Consider the following 23,585-nt stretch of genomic DNA (forward strand, 5'->3'; position numbering starts at 1 on the left):
GGAGTTTCACTCTTGTTACCCAGGCTGGAGTGCAATGGCGCGATCTCACCTCACCACAACCTCCGCCTCCTGGGTTCAGGCAATTCTCCTGCCTCAACCTCCTGAGTAGCTGGGATTACAGGCATGTGCCACCATGCCCAGCTAATGTTTTGTATTTTTAGTAGAGACGGGGTTTCACCGTGTTGACCAGGATGGTCTCGAGCTCTTGACCTCGTGATTCACCCGCCTCGGCCTCCCAAAGTGCTGGGATTACAGGCTTAAGCCACCACGCCCGGCAGTAGTATTCATTTTTTAAAGGAAATTTGGAGAATTGTAATAGGCGGTAACTCCAGATATAACAGAAAACATGCTTTCTTTCAAAGATATACCTGTAGTATATTTGAAGAATTTTTCCTGGCACTTTTTAATGTATCAGGTAAAGGAATAATGAGGCAAACTTTACATCTTGTAATAGATATGGAGGTGATTTAACTTTGTTAAAAGCTAGATTCACAGGGACTCTAAGACAGCAGTTGTGCCATGAGGAAACTTTCATCTCAATATTAAGCATGATTTTTATTAGGTATAAGATACTGTATCTTACCATTTCCAACCTTTAATGTTTACCTTTGTTCCTTGGTTAAAAGTTGTGATCTTATTGGAAGTTAAAGGTAGTATTTTTTTTTCAAAGAAGTTTTCCAATTTCATGAACTTGAGGCTTTCTTTCAAAGACACCACTAATATTTTTTGATTTTTTTTTTTTTTTAGCAATACTATTACGCATTTCCAGTCCTCTGAGGATTCTGTTTCCTTTAATCTGTTGTTTTGAAAGTTTCTTGAATAACTCAGCCTCTTTGCAAGGGAACAGACAATATGTTGTCTATCCATGGAAGCTCTTTGTTGGACCAAAGAGATGGTATTTCCAGTTTTAGATTGAAGGGAACCCTTTGGTGCTTCTGCTCAACAGACTAGAACTTTCCAAATTAGGCCAATCCCTGGCAGGCACCTATATGTAGAAGTATCCTGGCTTATTAGGAGAACCACCTTAAATGCCCTTTATTTCATCTTTTATTTAAAGGCAGCTGGAACTGTGGTATATTGATAAATGCGCTATACCTGAGAATAGTGATGCGCTTGAATCCCTGATAATTGTCTATTAGCCAGCAAGTTCTTTCTCCCTAAGCCTCAGTTGCCTATGTGTAGAATGTGCCTAAAGTGACGTAGCACTTTTCTTTGGTGAGAATAAAGTTACAGTAGCATATAGGAAAGCTCTAATTGGCTGGGAAGTTTAATATGTTTTGAATCTGGAAAAAAAAGTGAAGTATATACCAATAGACAAGTACTAATCAACTTATTTGATTATTAAATTGATGCATAAGACTAGCCGACTTATGAATAACTGATATTCAGGGCAGCTTGCCCTGAGCAAACAAGAGAATCCTTCACAGAGCAGACCATTCATAATCCCCATATGTACAGTGAATCCCAGTATGGTTTATGTGGCTCTAGCCTTAGTGAAGTACATAGCAGTAAAGGGGCAAGAAGGTACTTATTCATAAGGAGCCAGAAATCTAGCCATGGCAGCATGACCACACACACACACAGTCTTTGGGGACAAAGCAGTAAATAAGTAATGATTTGATTCCAGAATGAATGGCAACCAGAATTGAGGTGGAATCACCAAGGACAGGCTCATCAGTAAGCTGACAGCTCCTATTGTAAAAGTGGTCTACCTTCATTTTTTGGTTGGATTTCTTCTTCTTTTTGTGCTACACTCAAGGGCCCCAATAGCATGTTTCCTGTGTTCTATTTCTTTCATAAACTGTATTTTCTGACCATGCTCTGCGATTAGAAAACAATAAGATTGTTACTAGGCTATTCCACCAGTACTTCAGGTGGAAGGAGGTAATTTCTTTTAGGAGTACTTTGCTCTGGTTTTGCTAGCGCTTATTATGCTCTCATGCTGTGCTGGTCATCTGTTGGAATACCTTTTCCTGTGGAGCCAAGACCCTGGGCCTGAGGCACCAAGGAGTTCTAATAAATTAAAATGAAGATCCCAAAAGAATTTCCCAAAGGCACCCAGAGGTGATGTAATAATCTTTTATAGTCACAGACTTCTCTAAAATTTAAAAAGTATTTTCTCACTTGGACCTCAGAATAACTCGCAAAAGTATATTGTTATTAACCCCCTTTCACAGCTGAAAAAATAGAAAGAGACTACAGGAGTGTCCAAACTTTCACAGTCAGTAACTGGGACAGCTAAGACTTAGAGCCAATTTCTCTAATATATTGTCTTGTGCTTTGTGCATTTGTAAGGATGGTGCTGGTATCTCTGTGCTCTGTAGACTAGTGGCTGAACAAGAACAGCAGGGAATAGCATGTTTTAGATGATATAGGTGATAACAGGTAATATGTATTAGGTTCTTACAAATTATATTATCAGCCTCACATCATTTCATGGTGTGTGCTGCATGACAGATTAAAAGATTATGTTGTAAGATTTTTTAAATACATTTTAAAAATACAGTACTTTTTTGATAAATAAGTGGTATGTAATGTCTAGGGATAAGGAGAATTACTTGTATTTAATCAAGTTTTCTGTGAACATGTAGACAGCTTTTTTGGTTGCTGGCAAGAATATGAGAAAGTAGAAGATGATCTTTGCTATTTGATTAATTCATATCTCGGGTGTATCATAATTGCAAGATTAGAAGTTTGTGCAACTTTTATTCTCTTACGGCTTACGGAAGTTCACCTCATTACTGCTTAGTCACATGACTCATGCTTGTGAACAGTTGAAACACATCATAAGGCATGTTTACCGCCCCTCCCCCAAAAATGGCATCAGTAGCCCGGAATAAAGAGTTAGAGCAGAAAAAGCCTACGGTAGATCTGCCTAGTCAAAGAAGATGGCATGTTCTACCCGATATGAATTTTATGATCCCTCAAGTTGACCAAAACAAGTTAACTTTATATCTGCTTTCTACATATAAAGCAGAAATGATAGTATTCAACTTGTACATTTTATGAAGATTAGAGGCACCAGCACTATACCTAGAAAACATATAACTGTGCCTCTTAGATGCTGGTGCTACTAATGAAAGAGATGCTTTCAAAAGAAATCTCAGTATTTTATTAACAGGAAAAATTAAACACAAATGATTAAATTGCGGCTGTTTTTTGAGCAAAGACTGATCTTGAAATGCTAACATGCAAGATATAGTAAGAGGAAGAGGATGTGGATTTGTATTGCAATTTGGCTAAAGTTTAGTTTCTCTTTTATTTCTACAAATTCCGCTCTCCTGACAATCCGATGCATTTGGAAGAATAAATAGGAAGAAAGAATGGATACTGTACTAGGCATTGTGCCCTAGCTTTGTGTCTTTGGACAAGCCTTTTCATGTTCTATTTTCTCATTACAATTCTTCAACAACATCCTGGCAAATATTTATGGAGGATCCATATACCAAGCACTGTTTTAGGTGTTTGGGATATAGTGAGAGGTGAGGAACAAGAAACATAAAAATATGAGTATATAAAATTATTAAAATAGAGACAGAATAGCAAATGAAGGCATGGGGATGGAAATGGAGTTGCAATTTGAAAAGTATGGCTTGGGTAGTTTTCACCAAGATGCTATTTGAATAAAAATCAGATGTATGTGAGGAAGCAAGCATTTACAGGTATCTTGGGTGGGGAAGAGTTTTTTAGCCAGAAGAAATAATAACTGTTATGGCCTTGCATTGAGAGTATGACTGGTGTTTCTGAACAGTAAACAAGAAACCAATACTTAGGAGCTGAGTTAATGAGATCAAAATCAGAAGTATTGCATCACATAGGAAGAGCATTTTGATAGCTTTAGATTTAACTCAGACTGTGATTGGGAAGCCACTCAAGGTTGTTGATAAGTGACATGATTTGAGTTCACGTAACAGGATCATTCTGGCTTCCATTTGAGAATAAGCAGAGTAAAGGGTGAGAAGCAAGCAAATTAGTTAGGGGAAGCTTTCACAACAAGCCAGTAACAGGTTCTGACAAGTTGGGCAAGTGGATAAGAGTGGAGAAGATAAGAAGTGATCGAGGAATAGATATGTTTTGAAGATGTTGCTGACAGGACATGGTGGCAGATTTAAATGTTGACTTAGAGAAAACAGGTGTAGCCTAAGATTCTGGGTATTTAACCAGGGCAGTAGGAAGAATTGTGTTGCCAATAACTGACATGAAGAGGACTGCCAGTGGATCAGGTTGGGGCAAGGGCGGAGTTAATCATAGAGCTCTCACTGTCTCTGGAAGGTTGGGAACAGTCCACAACAAAAGGTTTGCAGAGGCTTAGATCATTCTCTGCATGTCAAGGTATTGTCTGAAGATAAGTCTTACAAAAACCTGAAGTGTAATTTAGATGGAAGATAATAGAAGGGTGACAACTCATTGTTATAAGTATTAATAGAAAACCTCTACTTGCATCTGTGATCGTGTACACAGTAATCATTTGAAAATTACTTGAATGTGTATTAATGTTAATGGTGGATTTACAGCTCACAAAGGAAAAAGCAGTGACCAGGAAGAAAGAAAATGATTAGGACTGCATTTTTTTGGTGTCTACTCAAAAAATGTTTTAAAGTAGAAAAAAAAAATGGGTTCAATTATTAAAAACTCATGCATCAACTGCTCAAATGTAAAACTAATTTAATTAAAATTACTGAGTTTTAAACTATTATACTGAAGACGACGACCTCTTATGAGCCCTTAAATGATGATAGCATTTTTTCTTGTCTTAATTCTAATTTCTGTAATGAAAAAAGTTGAAATATTAGGTTAACGTAGTGAATTATTTTATATAGCTATGTATGTGTCTAACATTTCACTTCAGTTTTCAGTGCTATAGTTATCATTCTTTATGAATTATGTGAGGAGAAATTATAGAGGTAGAAGTGATATTAATATATTAATTGGAGCAATAATTTTACAGGTGACATGAGTCAAATCATAGCCCTCTCCTGTGCAGTCCTGTATAGTTAGAAGGCCCATATTGGATATGGTAAATGGTTTCGCCTTGATTGCTAACTAACTGTCATCAATTGCTAGTGTTTGACTGAGCTGTGTGTTGAGAAGAATGGTGAGACCATGGCTAGGATCAGTAGGAAAAAAGGACCTGGCTGACTGGGCATATCTGCTAAGGATACCAATGTAGAAATGGCAGTAAGTGTGTCACACACTAATCATCCTTGTTTTATGGGTTCTAGAAAGGACTTAGAGCATTGACAAGCAAGAGCTATCTTAAGATGCCTATTGCTTTTTTTTTTTTTTTAATATGTCTTCTTGCCTTTTCCTGGCTTTTATAGTCATTAGCCCAGGCAATGTCCTTTTCAGTAACCTTGGATTTGTTCTTTGGAAGGTCTTTTCATAATAACCTGCCATTTATTTGCTACCTTATTTGGTTAATAAATGTGTGGACAGCAGGACCAAGGGCAGCAAGATTGTTGTGCTTATGTTCTGGGAAATTAGTTGGATGAGATTTTCAAATAGCCCTGAAGAATATGTAGATTTGAAACTGGGAATTTATTGGTAGACTTAGATGCTGAGATAAGGTCAGTCTTAGTGGGAGATGGCAGGTGCTAGGTTCAGTGGCTTAAGACTGAATAAAAGATTAAAAAATTATGCATGTATAACCACCTGTGTACCAAGATAGAGTTAAAGATTTAGGAAGCATGGCTAAGGAACCCAAGCGTTTGTGTTTCCATGGAGATGAACACAGGGCTTTGGGAGATTTGGCCTTCAGTGTGTGCTGGGCAATTCCAAACAAGAAGTGGCTCCCTTTTAGGGGCAGTGAGGGATATCAGCTGGGTCTGACAACAGTGTGTACTCAGAGTTGAATGAAGTAAGGTGTCATCCTTTCCAGGTAACACCATTTGCTTTTTAATGTGAAATATCTATAAATAATATTCTTAACCAAAATGAATAGCTGAAATTTGGAGAATTTTAGGTCCTTGAAGTGGTTGTATGAAATAATTTATACTATTTATTTTGGTGTTTCCCAAATTACATATGATCAGATATTTAAACATTAGCTTCCCATGCTAAATTGCCTTTCTTGCACCTTCTAGTAGAGCCACCTTGACTTTCTATTGTCAGTATTCCCTACCAGGTCCTAAATGTTCTTAGACACTTTAGATGTTACATTTTTACATGAAATCCCTGTTTTCTCGAACTCAGCCTTGACTCCCCACCTTTTTACATCTAAGGGATTCAATAGTGGTAGAAATGATACATAAGTGTTGGTGTTTTCCTATTCCCCTCATAAACTTCACCATTCCTTATCCCTAACACATTAAAACTGCAGTATTCAGGCACTGTGACTAAACCAAGATGGTGGTGGCTTCAGTAGGAAGAGAATTGAAGAAAGTCTAAAATGCTGGACGGGGGGAACTTTGAAAGGAAGGTGTAGGAAAAGAGAAATGTAGATTTTACAGGAGCATTTTTGGACTCAACTGGTGATTTAAGGGAAAGATGGGTCACAGTAATAATAAAAGTTAAGATTCGTTAATGGCTTACCATGTGCCAGGCACTGAGCGTCAGTGGCATTATCTCATTTAATACTTTATAATACTAGAAAGTACTATTTTCGTTTTTACTTTTAAAGAATTTTTATGAGGTAAAGGTAATTTTAGTGGCTTGTTCAAGATCATGTAGTTAGCTGATCCGTCCAATCAAGGTTTGAACTCAGGCTGGAAGACTAGAGCCCAGGAGAGATGAAAATATGAAGAGGGCAGGGGTAAAGCATGCATCTGAGAATGTATTACCAGAGATAGAGAGTGCGCAGGAGAGGAGGAAAGAGGTGGGGAAGAGGTGATCGCATGAACAAAGCGGGCCAGGGTCCCATGGAAAGGCAGCAGTCACTCACCGGGAATGAAATCTCTCTGCTCTCTCGTCTCTCCTCATCCTGGACCTCAGTAGCAACAGAGCCTTTAACTATTTATGCCCACACACCTGATGAGAGAATCACAGTCTACATGGGTGTTTTCTTCCTCCAACATATGAATAATACATTATGACACAATTCTTAAGGCTTGGATGAAAAGAGAGGTGAAAGAATGAGGAAGAATCATTCCAGATCTTCAGATTTTGCTCATTTTCCAGGCACAGTCCTTCACCAGCCAGCACCCAAACCTTTGACTCTTCTCTCAGTGATTGTGCATTGCACGCTGAAGGGTAGGAGACATTTTGCAAATTCTTAAATGGCATTTAGTACTTAGCAGAAGATACCACGTTCATACAAGTTTAGGTAGTTTAGAAAGTTTGGACTCATTTAGTATCACTTTGATCCATTTTATGAAAATGTATTTTTTGTGGATTCCTAGACAATGGCTCCTCTTAGATTTGTCTTCTGGTCATGATGATACTGCTTAGGGAGGTAGAAGGGTGGAAATAGAGGGATCAAATGTAGTGATACTCTGCTAGCTGGTTTTCCTATTGGTAAAGCAAAAAGGAGACTTACCTCCAGCAGAATTAATATAAGACATAAACCTTGGATGGTCAAGACATGCTGATGCACAGAATCAGACATGACAAGATCAACAGTTAAGGACTGTGTCTCTGCCCAAGTATATTTCCCAATTACGGAGGGTGCCTGAAAGCCCATTGGCTCTTTTGTCTTTGTTGCATTATTTCCTCGTGATTCTTTTGTTACATAGAAACCAATAACTTAGAGGAGGCCTCTGGCAGGAGATCCTGAAGATTTGGGATAAGGGAGGGCACTAAAAGGAAGCAAGGAAGAAAGAAGTATAGAAAAGGGAGGTGGGAGGCCGAGGCTGGCGATCACGAGGTCAGGAGTTTGAGACCAGCCTGGCCAAGATGGTGAAACTCCATCTCTACTAAAAACACACCAAGTAAATTAGCCAGGCCTGGTGGCACACACCCGTAGTTCCAGCTACGTGGGAGGCTGAGGTTGCAGTGAGCCAAGATCGCGCCACTGCACCCCAGCCTAGGCAACAGAGTGAGATTCGTCTAAAAAAAAAGAAAAAGGAGGTGGGGACTGCCTAGATGAACAGGTGGGTCTATTCCTAACTTTCCAGAGGCCAACATGTCAGTACGCCCACTCATCTTCGAGATTTCCATGTTAGCAAGAATGCCTTGTTTTGGGTTGAGCAAAAACTGTTCTGCCTTTAATGGTGAGAAGAAAATGGCTCTAAGCCATATTTAGGAAATTTGTTGACTATAATTAAGCTTTCATGGGAGTCCCCAAGGTTTACTTACCTATAATTGAAAAAATGCAAATGAAGACTGTTAATCAGTGGACTGGCCGACTGTGAAGCACTACTACCTACCTAAATGAATTGAAAATGAAGACACAAATATGTCCAGTTGAAAAAGTTACCAGACAGCCAATTGGTGAATTTCTCAGCAAGGCTGTGGAGATTTTTTTTCTTAGCCTGACTGAGCCTATAGTGCCTTTCTGCTAAGGTCTTTGCCAATTTATTTTATTTTTATTTTTTTTCCCATTTATTTTATTGCATTTTAGGTTTTTGGGGTACATGTGAAGAACATGCAAAATTGTTGCATAGGAACACACGTGGCAGTGTGATTTGCTGCCTTCCTCCCCATCACCTACATCTGGCATTTCTCCCCTTGCTATCTCTCCCCAGCTTCCCACCCCCCACCCTCCCTCCCCTATTTCCCCCCAACTGACCCCAGTGTGTAGTGCTCCCCTCCCTGTGTCCATGTGTTCTCATTGTTCAACACCCACCTATGAGTGAGAACATGCGGTGTTTGATCTTCTGCTCTTCTGTTTGCTGAGAATGATGGTTTCCAGGTTCATCCATGTCCCTACAAAGGACTCAAACTCATCGTTTTTGATGGCTACATAATATTCCATGGTGTATATGTGCCACATTTTGGTCTTTGCCAATTTAATCTTGAGCCATTACATGTAGATTTCTTAACAACGGCTTTCAGCACTGGCTGGTTCTCTGGCATTACTTAAGGAAGCTCTGAAGAAAGATAACAGACCTCTTGTGCTCTTTTCTGTGTAATTGATCCACTACTGAGGTAAAATATTTGCTTTTCAAGATCCTCTTATTGAATGGGAATACCCTTGGAATTAGAAACTCTTTAGAAATTGTCTTGTAGAATTTCAGTTATTGGGGATCAGGATGTGTTCTAATATTAACTGTTTTAATGTAATTTTGTTTGTTTTGAGACACAGTCTCTTTCTGTCACCCAGGGTGGAGTGCAGTGGTTCCATCTCAGCTCACAGCAACCTCTGTCTCCTGGGTTCAAGTGATTCTCCTGCCTCAGCCTCCTGAGTAGTTGGGATTACAAGCACCTGCCACCATGCCCAGCTAATTTTTGTATTTTTAATAGAGATGGAGTTTTATCATGTTGACCAGGCTGGTCTCAAACTCCTGACCTCAAGTGATCCACCCACATCAGCTTCCTAAAATGCCGATATTACAGGCAGGGACCACCATGCCTGGTCTTACTGTGTTTTTTTTGTTTGTTTGTTTGTTTTAACAATAAATACAACATACCTGTGATGGTCACCTTTACCTCCGACACCATCCTTGTTAAAATATGCAGCCAATTTTTATCATTTGATTTAAAATCATCCCCAAAATGTTTTATATTTCTGTTAATACTTAAATCTTCTCCTTAATGATTTCATTAATTAGCAACTCATAATATGATATCAGTACAAAAAAGGTGCACAGTATGTCCCTAAAAATCAGCTGTGGAGGCCGGGTACAGTGACTCAGGCCTGTAATCCCAGTACTTTGGAAGGCTGAGGTGGGCAGGTTACTAGGTCAAGAGATTGGAACCATCCTGGTCAACATGGTGAAACCACATCTGTACTAAAAATACAAAAATTAGCTGGGTGTGGGGGCGTGCACCTGTTGTCCCAGCTACTTGGGAGGCTGAGGCAGGAGAATCACTTGAACCTGGGAGGCAGAGATGGCTCGACTGCACTTCAGCCTGGGCGACAGAGTGACACTCCATGTCAGAAAAAAAAAAAAAAAAAAAAAAAAAAGAAAAATCAGCTGTGGAAACAAAAGAGTAAACACAACATCCTTTAGACAAAAATATTTGTCAGCATCAGACAATATTTGATAGCTAATAAAACACTCCAAATCAAACAAGTTAATTCAAATACAGAAGTAGTGATACAATGAATCATGTATCTGTGCCATAAACAGTATCATGTGCTTTTTGGACAACCCTGTTAAAATGTGCCTTCTTGGGAGGTAAAAAATTTCTTTTCCCATACTACATAGCAGATTCTAAGGGAGTAAAGTGTCTGATTGATTATTACTGCCTGCCATGGACTCTATGGATGAGAATGTGTTTGATGACAAATAGTGAGAAGACCACAACAGAAATGAGAGCTTGATATCAAGGAAAGGTCTTTTTGTGAGCAAATAAACATTGTGAGATAACTTAAGTGGGGAAAGATGCCATTAGGCTGAACCTTTTCACCATGTCTTTGGTTGCTTGAGTTATTTATTAACCTCGACTTTCTAGAGTTTTTAAAAAAGTGTTATTGATACAGCATCTGGAAAATGTACACAGGTATTTCAAGGTATTTCAAATGTATCACAGTTTCCAAATATCTCTTCAAAACCTCATGGATTTTTAAAACATAAAATGTGGTTCTTGGAGGATAATAGGCTCCAACGCTCTGGGTTTCTAACCTCTAATTCATTAACAGCAAAGCTGACTTGTGGCAAAAAGTTTTTTTTCCTTAGAAGCAATTTGTGACTCCTTTGAAGGAGATAACAGTTTAAATATAAATAAATGACCAGCTCCAGCGGAAAGATTTCAGTTTTCTTGAGGTGTTTGCTTTCCATTTATTGTCAAATCTCCCATCACAACTTCCTTCACTGAAAACCTACTCTAGGCCTGAACATGTTTAGAATAGCCCCATTAAAACAGTCTTGTCCTTATATGTTAAAGCTATGTTATTGCCATTTTAAAATATTGCAAAGTGCTAAAGTGGCCTTTACCCATATTTAGGGAAATATTTTATCATTATCAAAATCGTTAGTGTTATTGGCTCTGACTTACAATAATGAAAATAAAATAGCAAGGCCCAAATGGAGCTGCTTTCTTCTTCCAGGCATTTCTAAGCCTTTTGAAGTAATCAAAGCAAACGCATCAGTTCTTATATTTCAAAATCACCTTCCAAATGGATTTGGCTTATTTGATTCTATTTAGCTTAGCCAGCAGTCCCACGGCATTTGCATTATTTTTAATCCAATGACAGATTGCTTTGTACTTTGGATTTTCATGAACTGCCATTTATGTTTCATTCATTTTTGTTAGTAGATAATCAGCTTTTTTGAAAAAAGACATACAACCTGAAAATTGATCTCTCTCCAGGCATGTTGTAAATGTATGAATTCAGAACACACAGTCAAATCCTAATTCTCTTCTTTAATCATATGCCCCCACCTCCACAAATTAACATCCTAAGAAATTTACTGTCATAGCACCTGCAATGTGTTCCCTACCTATTTTATATTGTTTTTCACTTTTGACAATACTATTTTTTGTTTGTTTTTAAAGCAAGTTCTTGTTACTCAATAGCATTTATTTTATTTCTATTTGACCCCAGGAAGTTCACTATTATTCTGAAGGATAAAAGATTGCTAATTACTTAACTATTCCCTACATAACCAAGGAACGTTATTTTCTATTCAAGTAAAATACTTGGTGATGATGATGTATCTTAGATTATTAAAAGGATATTAATATTGATTTTAAAGATCTTATGCTGAGAAACTGTTTAGCAAATTTATTGGACTTTTTGACCTGGTGTATGGATTTGATATTTAATCTTTGTAAAAACTAAAGAATATGAAAGGAAGAAATCAAACATATATTATCTACCTACAATATGCAGAACACTACCATACATGAAACAACTGGGAAGATCAATATAAGCAAAGCATAATTTTTAAATATTTAGTCCCATAAATACCATTGGCCCTCAGTTATATCGCCTAGATGTAACACACACACATCTCAAACTCAGTATGTCCAAAGTTATACTCAGCATTGTAGCACTTAACATCCTTCTTACTTCCACAGTCTGGGTTGACAGCATTGATGTATACCAAGTTGGACTAGTTAGAAATTTGAGAATTTTCCTTCCTCATCACTGTTAATCATTAAGTCACCAACAACCTCTTATGAAAGAGAGTTTAGATATCATATACGCAATGAAGGTTTGTTTCCCATGTCCTATCCTTACCGGACTCAAGGTAATTCCCCTATTCCTTTTGTTCCTCTAGCATCTCACATCCTACTCAAACACTATCATACAGTGGTAAAACCTTTAGTTGGTGTCTGCTTTTCTCATTGTGCTGTGAGATCTTGTATTTCAGTGCTTACGTCTATTTGTGTTTCTATACCCAACATTTAAGCACAGTAGTTGGCAAAAAGTATTCAATAGGTGTCTGAAGAAATACTTGGATGAATAAATGTTAGGTAGAAAAACGGAGGGATGGACTGGAGGATAAAGAGTGGCAATTCAGCAGTGCAAGAGGTGTCGTTCCACTTTCCTTGGAAAGAATGTGATTGAATTTTGCAGTCAAATTCTGTTTCTGTTGAAACTGAACACCTGTTGCAATGTAAGTCCTGTGTGAATGAAGTAGCATGCAGCTAAGGACATAGGTTTTCAGAAATATTTAGTTGATAACAAGCTGTACGAGAGTCATTTGAAATACTTGTTATGGTATTCTTTAGTTCTGATGATGTAAGGAATTAGGCTGCACAAATATCAGTAAGTGGAAGAATCGCAATTCAGATAAGTCTTTGCTCCAGTCTTTCTGTCCATTCAAAACTCAAAATGAGGCGGGTATAGGAACAGGAATCTATTAGAAGTTGAGTGATATCAAGAGTAGGAATAGAGGCAGAGGGGAAAAAGTCAATGTCCTATAGAAAGGTCCATGAAAGAGCTCTCCTGCCTCTATTTGCTTTTCATGGACTGTAATAGCACAAGATGTAAGAAAGCATCTGTTTCCTTTTAAAAATAGTACTTTGATATTTTAAAAGAATTGTAATGATCACGAGAAGTCTAATTCCCGTGATTAGGGACAGCAGACACGTATGGGACGGAATAGCGAGAATGGGTGTAGCAATCTTGATAGATTTTGAGGCCTGAGGATTCATCTGCTCTGCATGGCTCTCAAAAGCAGCATGGAGCAATAGTGAGAGCATGGAGTCTGTAGTTAGATGGCCTGGGTTTACATCTTGGCTTCACTAATGTTAGCAGTGTAATAATGGGAAAGCGGTATGCTTCTAAGTATCAATTGGTCATAATGCTATTTACCTGTCCCAGGGCTGGTTGTGAGACTGAATGAAATAAATGAAACTCGGGGAACTAGTTCAGAAAACAGCACATGGTCTAATTTGTTGAATGCAGGTTCTTTTTTTTAAACTAGCTGAAAATGAGCAGTTTCTCTTAGGTTAGCTACAGGAACTTAATGGAATATCCTATAGGAATATAAAAGGGCCTTAACCAGGAAAAGATGGATATGTCTTTCTGCTGAAAAGACTTGTCACTGTAATTCAGATGAGCTTGAGGAACAGTTGAGAAGTGGTTGACTTTTGAGGCCATTTTTAAAACTGCCAGAACTGGACCAGGTAAAGGATGATATCACTAATAAGAGTAGCTGAGCCCTGCCTAGTATAAATGTGCTTCTGAATAATGGAGCAAATCCAGACAAATTAGCAGACATCAGATTCCAGGCTCTATTTCCATAAGGGTGACTCAAGGCCAGGAAGCACAAGGAAGGGCTGAGCACTAGGCAGGAAGATATTTGAGGCCAGAGGCTCTAGTCAGCGAGGATTTGGGCTAGGAAGATACTAAGAATCACAGATTGGGAGAGATGGAGGCACTTAATCAGAGCTAGCCATGATGTTAAAAGGATGTTTCCAGGTTTAGAGGACAGGCTTCTATTCTGTTCCTTAGTAGAAACAAGTTCTGGAAATAGGTAATAACTAAAAAACAAGACCTGAGAGATTAAGTGATCCTTTGGGGGAGCATTGCTCCGTGGTGGGGTTCAGATGTTCAGCTTTGGAGAGGCATGGTACTGGTCCTAATCCCTACTTTGCCAATGACCGCGGGGACAAGTTACATTACCTCCCTAAGCTTCAACGTCCTCACCTATTAAATGGGGGGATGATAATAATTCCCACTTCAAAGATTTATAGAAATTAAAATTACACAATTAAAAGGACTCAGCCAATACCAGGCATCTAGTAAGTGCTCAATGAATGTTGACTATTATGAGAACTTCACTTATGTATATTCACTTACACATCTTATTGAAAATGCCATCATTACACTAAATCACAAAATAGAATGCAATTTTATTAAATAAGTGCTCCTAAACTTTGAATCTAAAAAATCTTGCCATGCAGCTCCATTGTTTCTAATATCTTTTCTTTAGGAAATGAATTTTTAGCCAAAACCTGCCAATTGGAAACCAGGATTTTGGTGCCATTTTGGAAAGGCGTAAAGACATCCTTTTTTAAATTGAAAAGAATTGTGATTGTGCTGATAATGATCTAAATCATGAAAGTGTGTCTGTGACAAAGGGCAAAATATAACCTTTGGAAATTAAAAAGTCAAATTTTGTATTAACTTTAAATTGGGCTTATTGTTTGTGGAAATATTTGTTCCAGTTCAGTTGGCTGGATCTCTCACCTCCTTGCTTTACCTTGCTTCAAATTCAAGATCTGCCTTAGAAGATGGCTTTAATAAAATTCTTGGCTTTATCTTTCAAAGCTATCTCACTCTCAAACAATGTATTAGGTTTATTCACAGGATTCCTGCATCAGGCTTGAAAAGCAAAGGGGTTCTGAAGAAGAGACAGGCTCTCGTATTTTTGCTGCAGAATTAAACACCATCTATCTGAAAATGGAATCTGTGGTAAAAATCTCCAAATTTACTTGTAATCCTTTCTCTTCAGATCAACTGAATTCTCCCAAGACTCACTGTTTGGGAGTCATTTAATAATACAAGAAATATTGTATTATTAAAAACTTTTTAAAACACAGCACAATTATGTTTTACATAATTGCTTTGTGAATTAATTCAAGCAAATGGATGGAGTAACCCACTTACTTTATCACTTCTATCATGCCATACAAAGTGCACATATACCAAAATAATACAAGAAATATTGTATTATTAAATGGCTCCCAAACAGTGAGTCTTGTTCTACTAATTCTGTTGCCCAAAGCAAATCAACCAAATGTCCCTGTGATATTTTACCCTTTATTTACTCATAGCATATAATAGAATTAACTAATTAATTTTATGAATTAGTATTACTCATTTTTGAAACCTGACAGACTTACAGAGAACTATCAATTGGCCAAAGGTGTTAGATGTGTAGTTGCTAAAGAAACCATGACTGATCTGCTCCTGATTGTCCCAACATTTTGCTGTCTCATCTCTGTCCTTCATTATTTACACTTCTACCTGGGGGGAAGATGGGAAAGACAAAAAAGTAAAAGTCAATGAGATAACTGGCTGTGATATGATCAAACTTGTAGGTGATGGAAGTCCTGAAATCAATGGATAAAATAAACCATCAAGACAGTCCTTAGGTTTCATTCATTTAGTGGTTCTCAAACTTTGGCAAGTATCAGAGCCCCTGGGATGGCTAGCTAAAAATTGCAAGGTTTTGATTAAGATTCAGATTGGGCTTGATAAATGCGATTTCTAACTGGTTCCTGGGTGATGCTGATGCTATTGCACGTCGGGGACTAGACTTTGAGAACCGCTGCACTAATTCCTGCTTGCTTCTCTCCGGTTAACACGAATAACGTAGAGTTTGCTTTTCCTTAGCTGGCTTTAAAAATTTAGGCTGTATAAACAGTATGGGTTTAAGCAATTATTTTGGTATATGTGCACTTTGTATGGCATAATAGAAGTGATAAAGTAAGTGGGTTACTCCATCCATTTGCTTGAGTTAATTCACAAAGCAATTATGTAAAACGTCTTCCATTGTTTTCCCCAATGGTCAGACTGCAAGCTTTTTTGGTGATGGAAAAATTGAGCTCATTTGATTGACATACTTTTTAAAACACAGCACAACACTTATTTAGCTTTAATAAGGGATATGGAACAAAGAGCAGCCAAAGAAACAGCATCACAGTGGTGTTAGATGCAACTTCTGATAACCCCAATACTTCATGGGACACATTTTGTTAATAAGAAATGGCACAAAGCTAAAGTGAAATGCCAATCACATCGAAAGGAGAACCACAAGACTTACCATCTTTCAGTTTAAACACTTTTTTAGTCACCTATCCCCCAGAAGGCTTAATGGGGCTACAGTCCATGAATTACAAGCTACCTACTGGGAACAGCATACTTAGGAACATCTTTGCTTCCTTCAGTTAACTGTAATTGATCTATTTTGTTAGCTGATGTTACGAGAAGCTTTGTTGAAAGATCAGAATATGCTCAAACGTCCCTCAGGCTGGAATAAGATTTGCAGTCCAGCTGTTAATTATCCTCTTTCCCTAGGTCACAAGTAGAATCCTGGCTGAAGGAGAGTCTACAAAATGCAGTTTTGAGCCTCACCAGTCCTGAGCTCAGGATATAGAAACAGTGTATATAGATAGATAGATACTTTCACTGGCTTATGAACTTGAGATGTAATTCTAGCATCTACAGTTCAGGCAGTGAAACAAAAAGAAAGTTGAAGCAGATATTGAATGATCTACTATACGGTATGCATCACACTAGTTAAAAACAGAAAAAAAAAGGTAACCCAGAAAATTCACAGCCTGAAAATCTGGTGATGGGCCTCTAAATCTGCTCTCAAATTGTGACTTGTCATGGCATTTTTTAAAAGCTATCCTTTCCAACAGGGTATCCTTAAAGACTAAAACCTGTGCAAGTTACTGGACCTTTGTACGTACCAGCCCTCTCTCATTGTAAAAGGGGATGACGATAATGCCTACATCATAGGCTAAATGGGAAATCACAAATTTCTTAGAATAGTATTTGGCACATAGTAAGTAGTCAATATGTCATTAACACGTGAATGGGAGGGTCTCACTGAGTGCTCTCTGAGATCCTGACATAAGTATTGGTATTTATATAGAAGGTATTTTCAGGACCTGTTAATAAATGGATACTCCAAGCTCAACACCTCATAGAAGCAAGAGCACCCATGGACTGTTGTTCTGCTTAACTGACTGTATACTCACCAACCCTGAGCTCAAGATGTAGAAATAGCCCATACATAAATAGATAGGCTATCTATCAATTGGTTGGGCCATAAAATTGAGATGTAACCCCTTGTAACTTTTATTCTTTAATGTCTGCCGAATGCTTGTCCAACATTTGAGTAATTGTCACCATTGCTAATTAATTAGCCTAATGTAATATGTGAGATGTTCCACTTTGGAAAACTTGTTACCTTGGAATTCTTACCTGCTAAGATGAGGGCTTTGCCATTAGCGGTACTGAGATTTTAGAAACCTTAATATGTAATAATTTGCTCCTTTTCAGCAATACTGTTCATTTGCACAAGGAAAACATTGTTTTAACTGTGAAAGTACATCACCGTCTTGTGAATTTGGGTCTTCAGTTAACCCACATGTATCTTATTTATTTTCCCACTCTAGCTGGACAGTGCCACATCACTTATCCAGGCAGCTAAAAATCTGATGAATGCTGTTGTCCTCACGGTGAAAGCATCCTATGTGGCCTCAACCAAATACCAGAAGGTCTATGGGACAGCAGCTGTTAACTCGCCTGTTGTGTCTTGGAAGATGAAGGCTCCAGAGAAGAAGCCCCTTGTGAAGAGAGAAAAGCCTGAAGAATTCCAGACACGAGTTCGACGAGGTTCTCAGAAGAAACACATTTCGCCTGTACAGGCTTTAAGTGAATTCAAAGCAATGGATTCCTTCTAGGACGATAGGCTTTAACAAGAAAGCTTTTTCTTTCTTTTCTTTCTTTTTCTTTTTAATTCCATTTTTGTATGCATACCTGCCGGCTTGTATGCCTCTGGCATGGGGAAATTAAGGGAACAGTGTCTGTTTGCATGTAAGATGAGATGAGATCAATACTACTGATCCATCTGTAGCCTGGGAAGGAGACAGGAGATTCCTGTACTGAGGTGGCACAGAGCTGTCCTTTGCAACATTCTCATAAAATTGGGCAAAGAGTTCGCATTGGTGCAACATTTATGGGAGCGGGAGGGATGGGGAAAATAAACTTAACTCTACAAAAGCAAACTCTAATGCATGCAAGAATCATTAGGTTGGCAGGTATATTCATAAGTGAAAAATCTGGAAGTGTAATGGTAGAACATAAAACTTGTATTGCTTCTGTTTCAGTGCAAAAATGTACTAGCCAATACGCTTAAGTGTGTGGCCCACGAATTGAACAATTTAACAATGAAGTCATATCCGTGATATTATGTCGATTTTTAACTGAGGGGAAATTAACTAGTCCCGCCTAAAATGCTTCTTTTAATCTGCATTCTGTTTTCTCTTCTACTCGTGCCATTACTAGTGATCATGTTATTTTTTTCCCCTTTACTGAAAACAATAAACATCTATTTGAGAGAATTAAAATCCTTCTGGGGGCACTGGAAGCACAATACGGTGACCAATGTTGCGTTCATTTTTTTAAAATTTGGACTATGATTTTGCTAGAAATAGAAGGCCCAGTGGTGGAATATTAGAGGGATGGAAACTGACAACATGTGAAGGTTAGAGGCAAATACATAGGTGTAGCTTGGAGTGCTGGTATCTAATATGCCATTGTATTCACTAACTCGAAATAAACACATTTAATCTTGACATCAAGTATGTTTTCTTTTTTTAACTATGTACTTAATAAAGATTAGAGCATCGTCCTGAAAATTCATTAAAAATGTGTTTTGTTTTTAGAAATAAGGGATAGATGATATCTGAATATCTGTCATTTTTAGAGTTCACATATTTATTTTGTGGTTTGCTTTTTCATTTGTTTTCATTAACTTTCATACTGAACTTAAAATGACTCACAGACTTTTTAATAGAAAAGCCAACTAAATTTCAAAATAGTTTTTTCATTTTAGCCTTTGTTCCGTTAAGTTAGTAAAACAAGACCTCTGTCCCATTGTTAAAAAGGGGCTATGGTATTTCAAATATGGATTGAGAAGTGGGAAAAAGCCCCCTAATAGTCACCTGAAGTCCTCAAACTCCTCTCATTGGAATGATTCCTACACATTATCACATTACTATATGTCTCCAAAAGCTTTCTGGTAAACATGCATGTTTCTTAGCAAAGTGATAACACATTGGTAGTCATGAGCACCTAAGCTTATGCGCAAAATCCCAAAGGGAAGGGGCTATAAGGGAGTTGTGGAAGGAGTAAAAGCTTAATCTAAAATCTTACGTAGAAATGTTTCAGCTCAAACCACTGCTGACCACTACTGAAAAAACACCACCAAGGCTGAGAATGTTTTAATAGAGGAGCCAGCACAAAAGCGGTACGCTGATTTTCAGCACTAATCATCAGATCACAGACAACCTGCCTGCTCCATTAATTTGCATACACATTCAGAGGGCGCCACTGACACAAATATTTAGGGAAGGCCTTAAATGAGCCAGGTTCTAGGCTGGGGACACCATTGGTTAAATATATGGGCGACTTTTCCTATTAGCGCATAAGCATGGCATAATAAGAAACCAGCATGCCATTTTTGCCCACTGACCTGAAGAACAAAGAGAGTGTTCTTGGCAGCATATTTTTGATCTAGGTAATCTGAGTTTCTCCAAACAGCAATAAAAATACCCTTTTGAGAAGCTTTTCCTTACAAGAACCACTCATTCTGTTTCTCTCCTCCCTAACAGATGCTTTAGAAAAGGAGAGATTGCTTTAGACCCCTTCTCCACAGGATCTAGGGAAATAGAAATATTAAGGGGTTAAAGACAGGAAAGAAAAGTACACCCACCTAGCGATGATGATCCTATAGAAAGAGTCAACACACTGCCATTTAGAAGCCCCCAAAGGAAATGTAATTTAGCATAATTGACTTTCTGCATTCATACATTTTCATTGGGTCAAATAATTTTGTAGAGAAGCCAAGAAATGTGAATTTCAAAATATTTGGCACCCTCTGTATGTGTATGCAAATTAATGGAGCAGGCTGGTTATCTGTGATCTGACGATTAGTGTTGAAAATCAGTGTACAACCTTTGTGGTGGCTCCTCTATTAAAATTCGAAAGTTTCTTGGCGAATCCTGCAAAAATGGCCAGTAGGTATCAGAGGAACATATAAAGAATGCCCCTGACTTTGACCTATAAAATGTTGAATGTTTCAATGAATGCTTATGAACAACATTTATGTGTGTGTGTTGATTTCAGTGCTTACTGAGCAAGCATCATCACTGTCCTTTCCATCACTGCTTTTGAGATCAAGAAAAACAATAACGATTCAGAAAGATAAGTAAATGTAGACACTTAGCTGAAAGTATTAAAGCAATAAAGAAGTTGGTAAATTTCTGGTCCTCAAGAAAAATCGTCTAATTGGGAACATATTACATAGACCAAAAAAATGTGCCAAGAAATAACACTCGAAGTACCTAATAAATAAGGTAGAGAAGTCAAACCCACTGAAGACTAAAGTAGTTAGGTAAGAACAATGGAAGAGGCAGGACTTGGAAACGAGTAAAGAAATACATTCTGAATGAATGAAAATTTTAAAGGAGCAAATTTGACAAGAGGGACATTCAAGGAAAAACAGCTAGCGTTAATATATGAAGACAAGTGTGGTCAGAGGGAACACAGAATTTATTAAGGGGCTTAAGGGGTATAAACATGGAGGTGTTGTTTGAAATTAAACCATAGAGGTCATAAAGGAGGGTGATCGCTACCCAATAGGAAAGGTGGGGTTTTTAAGTGGGATGGTGACACCGACAGAGAAGGCCTTCGTATGATAAAATTGATAATGTGTGGGGAGATGAGGGCTGAAATATGACAGAAATGTCAGAAGGACTTACAGTGACTTCTTGAATAACTAGATATGGGGAAAGAATTATTATAGTAATACTTTCTTCAGGGAGATTAAAGAATAAGAAAATAGGAATAGTTAAAAAGTGCTATATTAAGATGGGCTAGAATGGTATATTTGAGGGGCATAGAATCCTAAGCAAATGGGATAACTTGGAGGTATTTTCTAAAGAAGCAGCATTTTTGGCTGCAGCAAGATGGATTCTCCTGATGGGAAGAAACAAAATAAATCTGTTTCCTTTGCCCACTGTTCTAAGATTGATATTTTGGAAGACAAAATTGTTATATTCTTCCAAGGACCCAAAGTATCCAGGAAATCATAAGATATCTACAGAAGATTTATAATTTTTTTTCCATTAAGTGTTGAAAAATATGAGATCAACTTGATTCTTAAAAGTCAACTCTGTAAGCAACTGGCTGTAGATTGAGCCCATGGGAAACAGTTTACACAAATGCCATCATTATGGTCGTCAATTTTGGGGCATTAGTTATGTATAGGCCACCTTCTAGACTCTTGAGGCATAAAGATATAACATGTATAGCTGAAACCCTAAGCTAAATAACCATACCAAAATATTGTCATTTGAATAAATAAATCATAATTCCTAAATGTGCTGGTCATAAGTGATTTGATTTTTATTGCTATGTCGTCACATATTAACCCAATTAAAAACACCAGTGCTTAAAGACTGTGGCATCATTTAGATAGAGGTAATGAGAGGACAAGAATTAACTACAGAAAAATGTTAATAAAAATATACTAGAGTAGTGTAGTAATAGCAGAAACATGGTGGACTAGGAAGTTCCAGGTCCTTGTTCCTTCATTGAAACACAAAGTAAACACATATTAACCACAATAGCTTTATGGAAATATTAGAAACAGAGATTTGCAGCAACCAAGATAATGTCCATCAAGAGAAAGCCACACTCAACATGGTAGAAAATGTGGGATCGTTTTTGCTCACTTGTGCCCCACTCCCTCCCTGGCATGTTCAGGAGGGAACATGCCACTCAATTCCTAGTGTTACAGAAAAAAACAGGTTCTTGTCACATGACCAGGAAAGTTTAGACACGCAAATGCATTGTAGGGTGAGTAGGGCAGGGTGTACTGGATGAAAAGCAAAAAGGAAAGAGGAACTCTCAGGGAAGCATAGAGAGTCCTGCTATGAGGTTTCCTGCTTCACCGATTGAATCCCGGGTCACTACACAGAAACAGACAAGGCCAGGCTCTATCCCAATCTCCCGGTGCGCAGGTAGGCATTATTCAGAAAGAATCAGTTCGCAAAGTGTGAGTGTCATCGGGGACCAGCAGTCCAGATTTTCAGCTGCCAGACTGTTTTAGGCTTGAAGTAGGGGTTTTGCCAGGGAACCTTTGGCTGTCTCCGGTCTCTATCATGAGTTCCTCCATTACAATGGAAGAAAAAAAGGTAGAACTTCTTCCTTGTCTTGTGGCTTCCTAAAGGAATAGTTTCTTTCTCCCCTAACTCAGAGAGTAGATGGGAATGATGATACAGTTTGAAAATCAGGTTGGAGGCCATTGAAAGCAGTAATAGGCACAACAACACATTAAAGCTTTGGGGAACTCCAGAACTATGGGTTCCTGAAGGTAACAGAGTAGAGGCTGAAGAATACAGTAGAACACTTAAGGCCCTGACAAGAACCAGAAGTAAGTCTCCTAAGGAAAATAAGATATTTAAAAGCAGCTATGTATACAGGAACTTGTGGGAAAGGCGAAGAACACACAGAGGCTAAATAAATACATATGTTTAGAAATGGCCTGAAAAGCCATAAGCTTTCACACCATGCTGATGAGTGAATGCCTTCCTTTGCATGAATCAATCCATAAGATTGGCACAGGTAGCTGTTTTTTCAAATGTCCAAGTATATGTGTCTACAAGAGATGCACTTTGGATCTTAGGAACTGCATTAGATTGAAAGTGAAATTATGATATTCCATAAAAATAGTAACCAAAAGGGAATGGGGTGGCTATATTAATATCAGACAAAATAGACTTTAAGTCAAAACTGTTACAAAGGACAAATAAGGGCACTATATAATAATTAAAGTGTCCCTGCACCAAGAAAATGTCATCATAATAAGGATAAATGCACTTGTTCTCACGCACATGCAAAAGCTAAAAGAGTTGAACTCACAGAAGTTGAGAATAGAATAGTGGTTACTAGAGGTTAGAAAAGGCAGGTAAGAAGGAAGGAGAATCGGGAGGGATTGGCTAAAGGATACAGAATTACAACCAGACAGAAGAAATAAGTTCTAGTGTTTTACAGCATTGTAGGGAAACTATGGTCAATAATAATTTATTATATATTTTCAAAGTTTGAAGAAATTCTGATTGTTTCCAACACATATAAGTGTTTGAGGTGATGGATATGCTGATACTCTGATTTCATCACTATGCATTGTATGTATCAAAAGTCACCTGTACCTCATACATATACTATGTATCAATTTATAAGCAAACATATGCATCAAGCACCAGAGAACCTAAATATATGAAGCAAATGCTGACCCAATTAAAGAAAGAGATAACTCTGCAATAATAGTATAAGACTTCAGTAC

The 23,585-nt window shown here is 37.9% G+C and overlaps 1 protein-coding gene across 7 annotated transcripts in view; it reads left to right on the top strand.

Moving 5' to 3' along the window:
• Window positions 1–18,810, top strand: part of CTNNA2 (catenin alpha 2) — a 1,139,605-nt gene extending 1,120,795 nt beyond the window's left edge. For 4 of the 7 annotated variants that reach the window (XM_032243720.1, XM_032243722.1, XM_032243725.1 and 1 more), the window contains 2 exons: window positions 14,795–14,911; window positions 17,629–18,810. In XM_032243720.1, the coding sequence (XP_032099611.1) occupies window positions 14,795–14,911; window positions 17,629–17,916 (405 nt within the window). In that variant the 3' untranslated portion in view covers window positions 17,917–18,810. The remainder of the gene's footprint in view (window positions 1–14,794; window positions 14,912–17,628) is intronic. The other 3 variants (XM_032243721.1, XM_032243723.1, XM_032243726.1) reach the window with 1 other exon arrangement.
• The last annotated feature ends 4,775 nt before the right edge of the window (window positions 18,811–23,585 follow it).

This window comes from Sapajus apella, unplaced genomic scaffold, assembly GCF_009761245.1.
Source record: "Sapajus apella isolate SASKATOON/1434 unplaced genomic scaffold, GSC_monkey_1.0 scaffold52, whole genome shotgun sequence".
NCBI classification, from domain to species: Eukaryota; Metazoa; Chordata; class Mammalia; order Primates; family Cebidae; genus Sapajus; species Sapajus apella.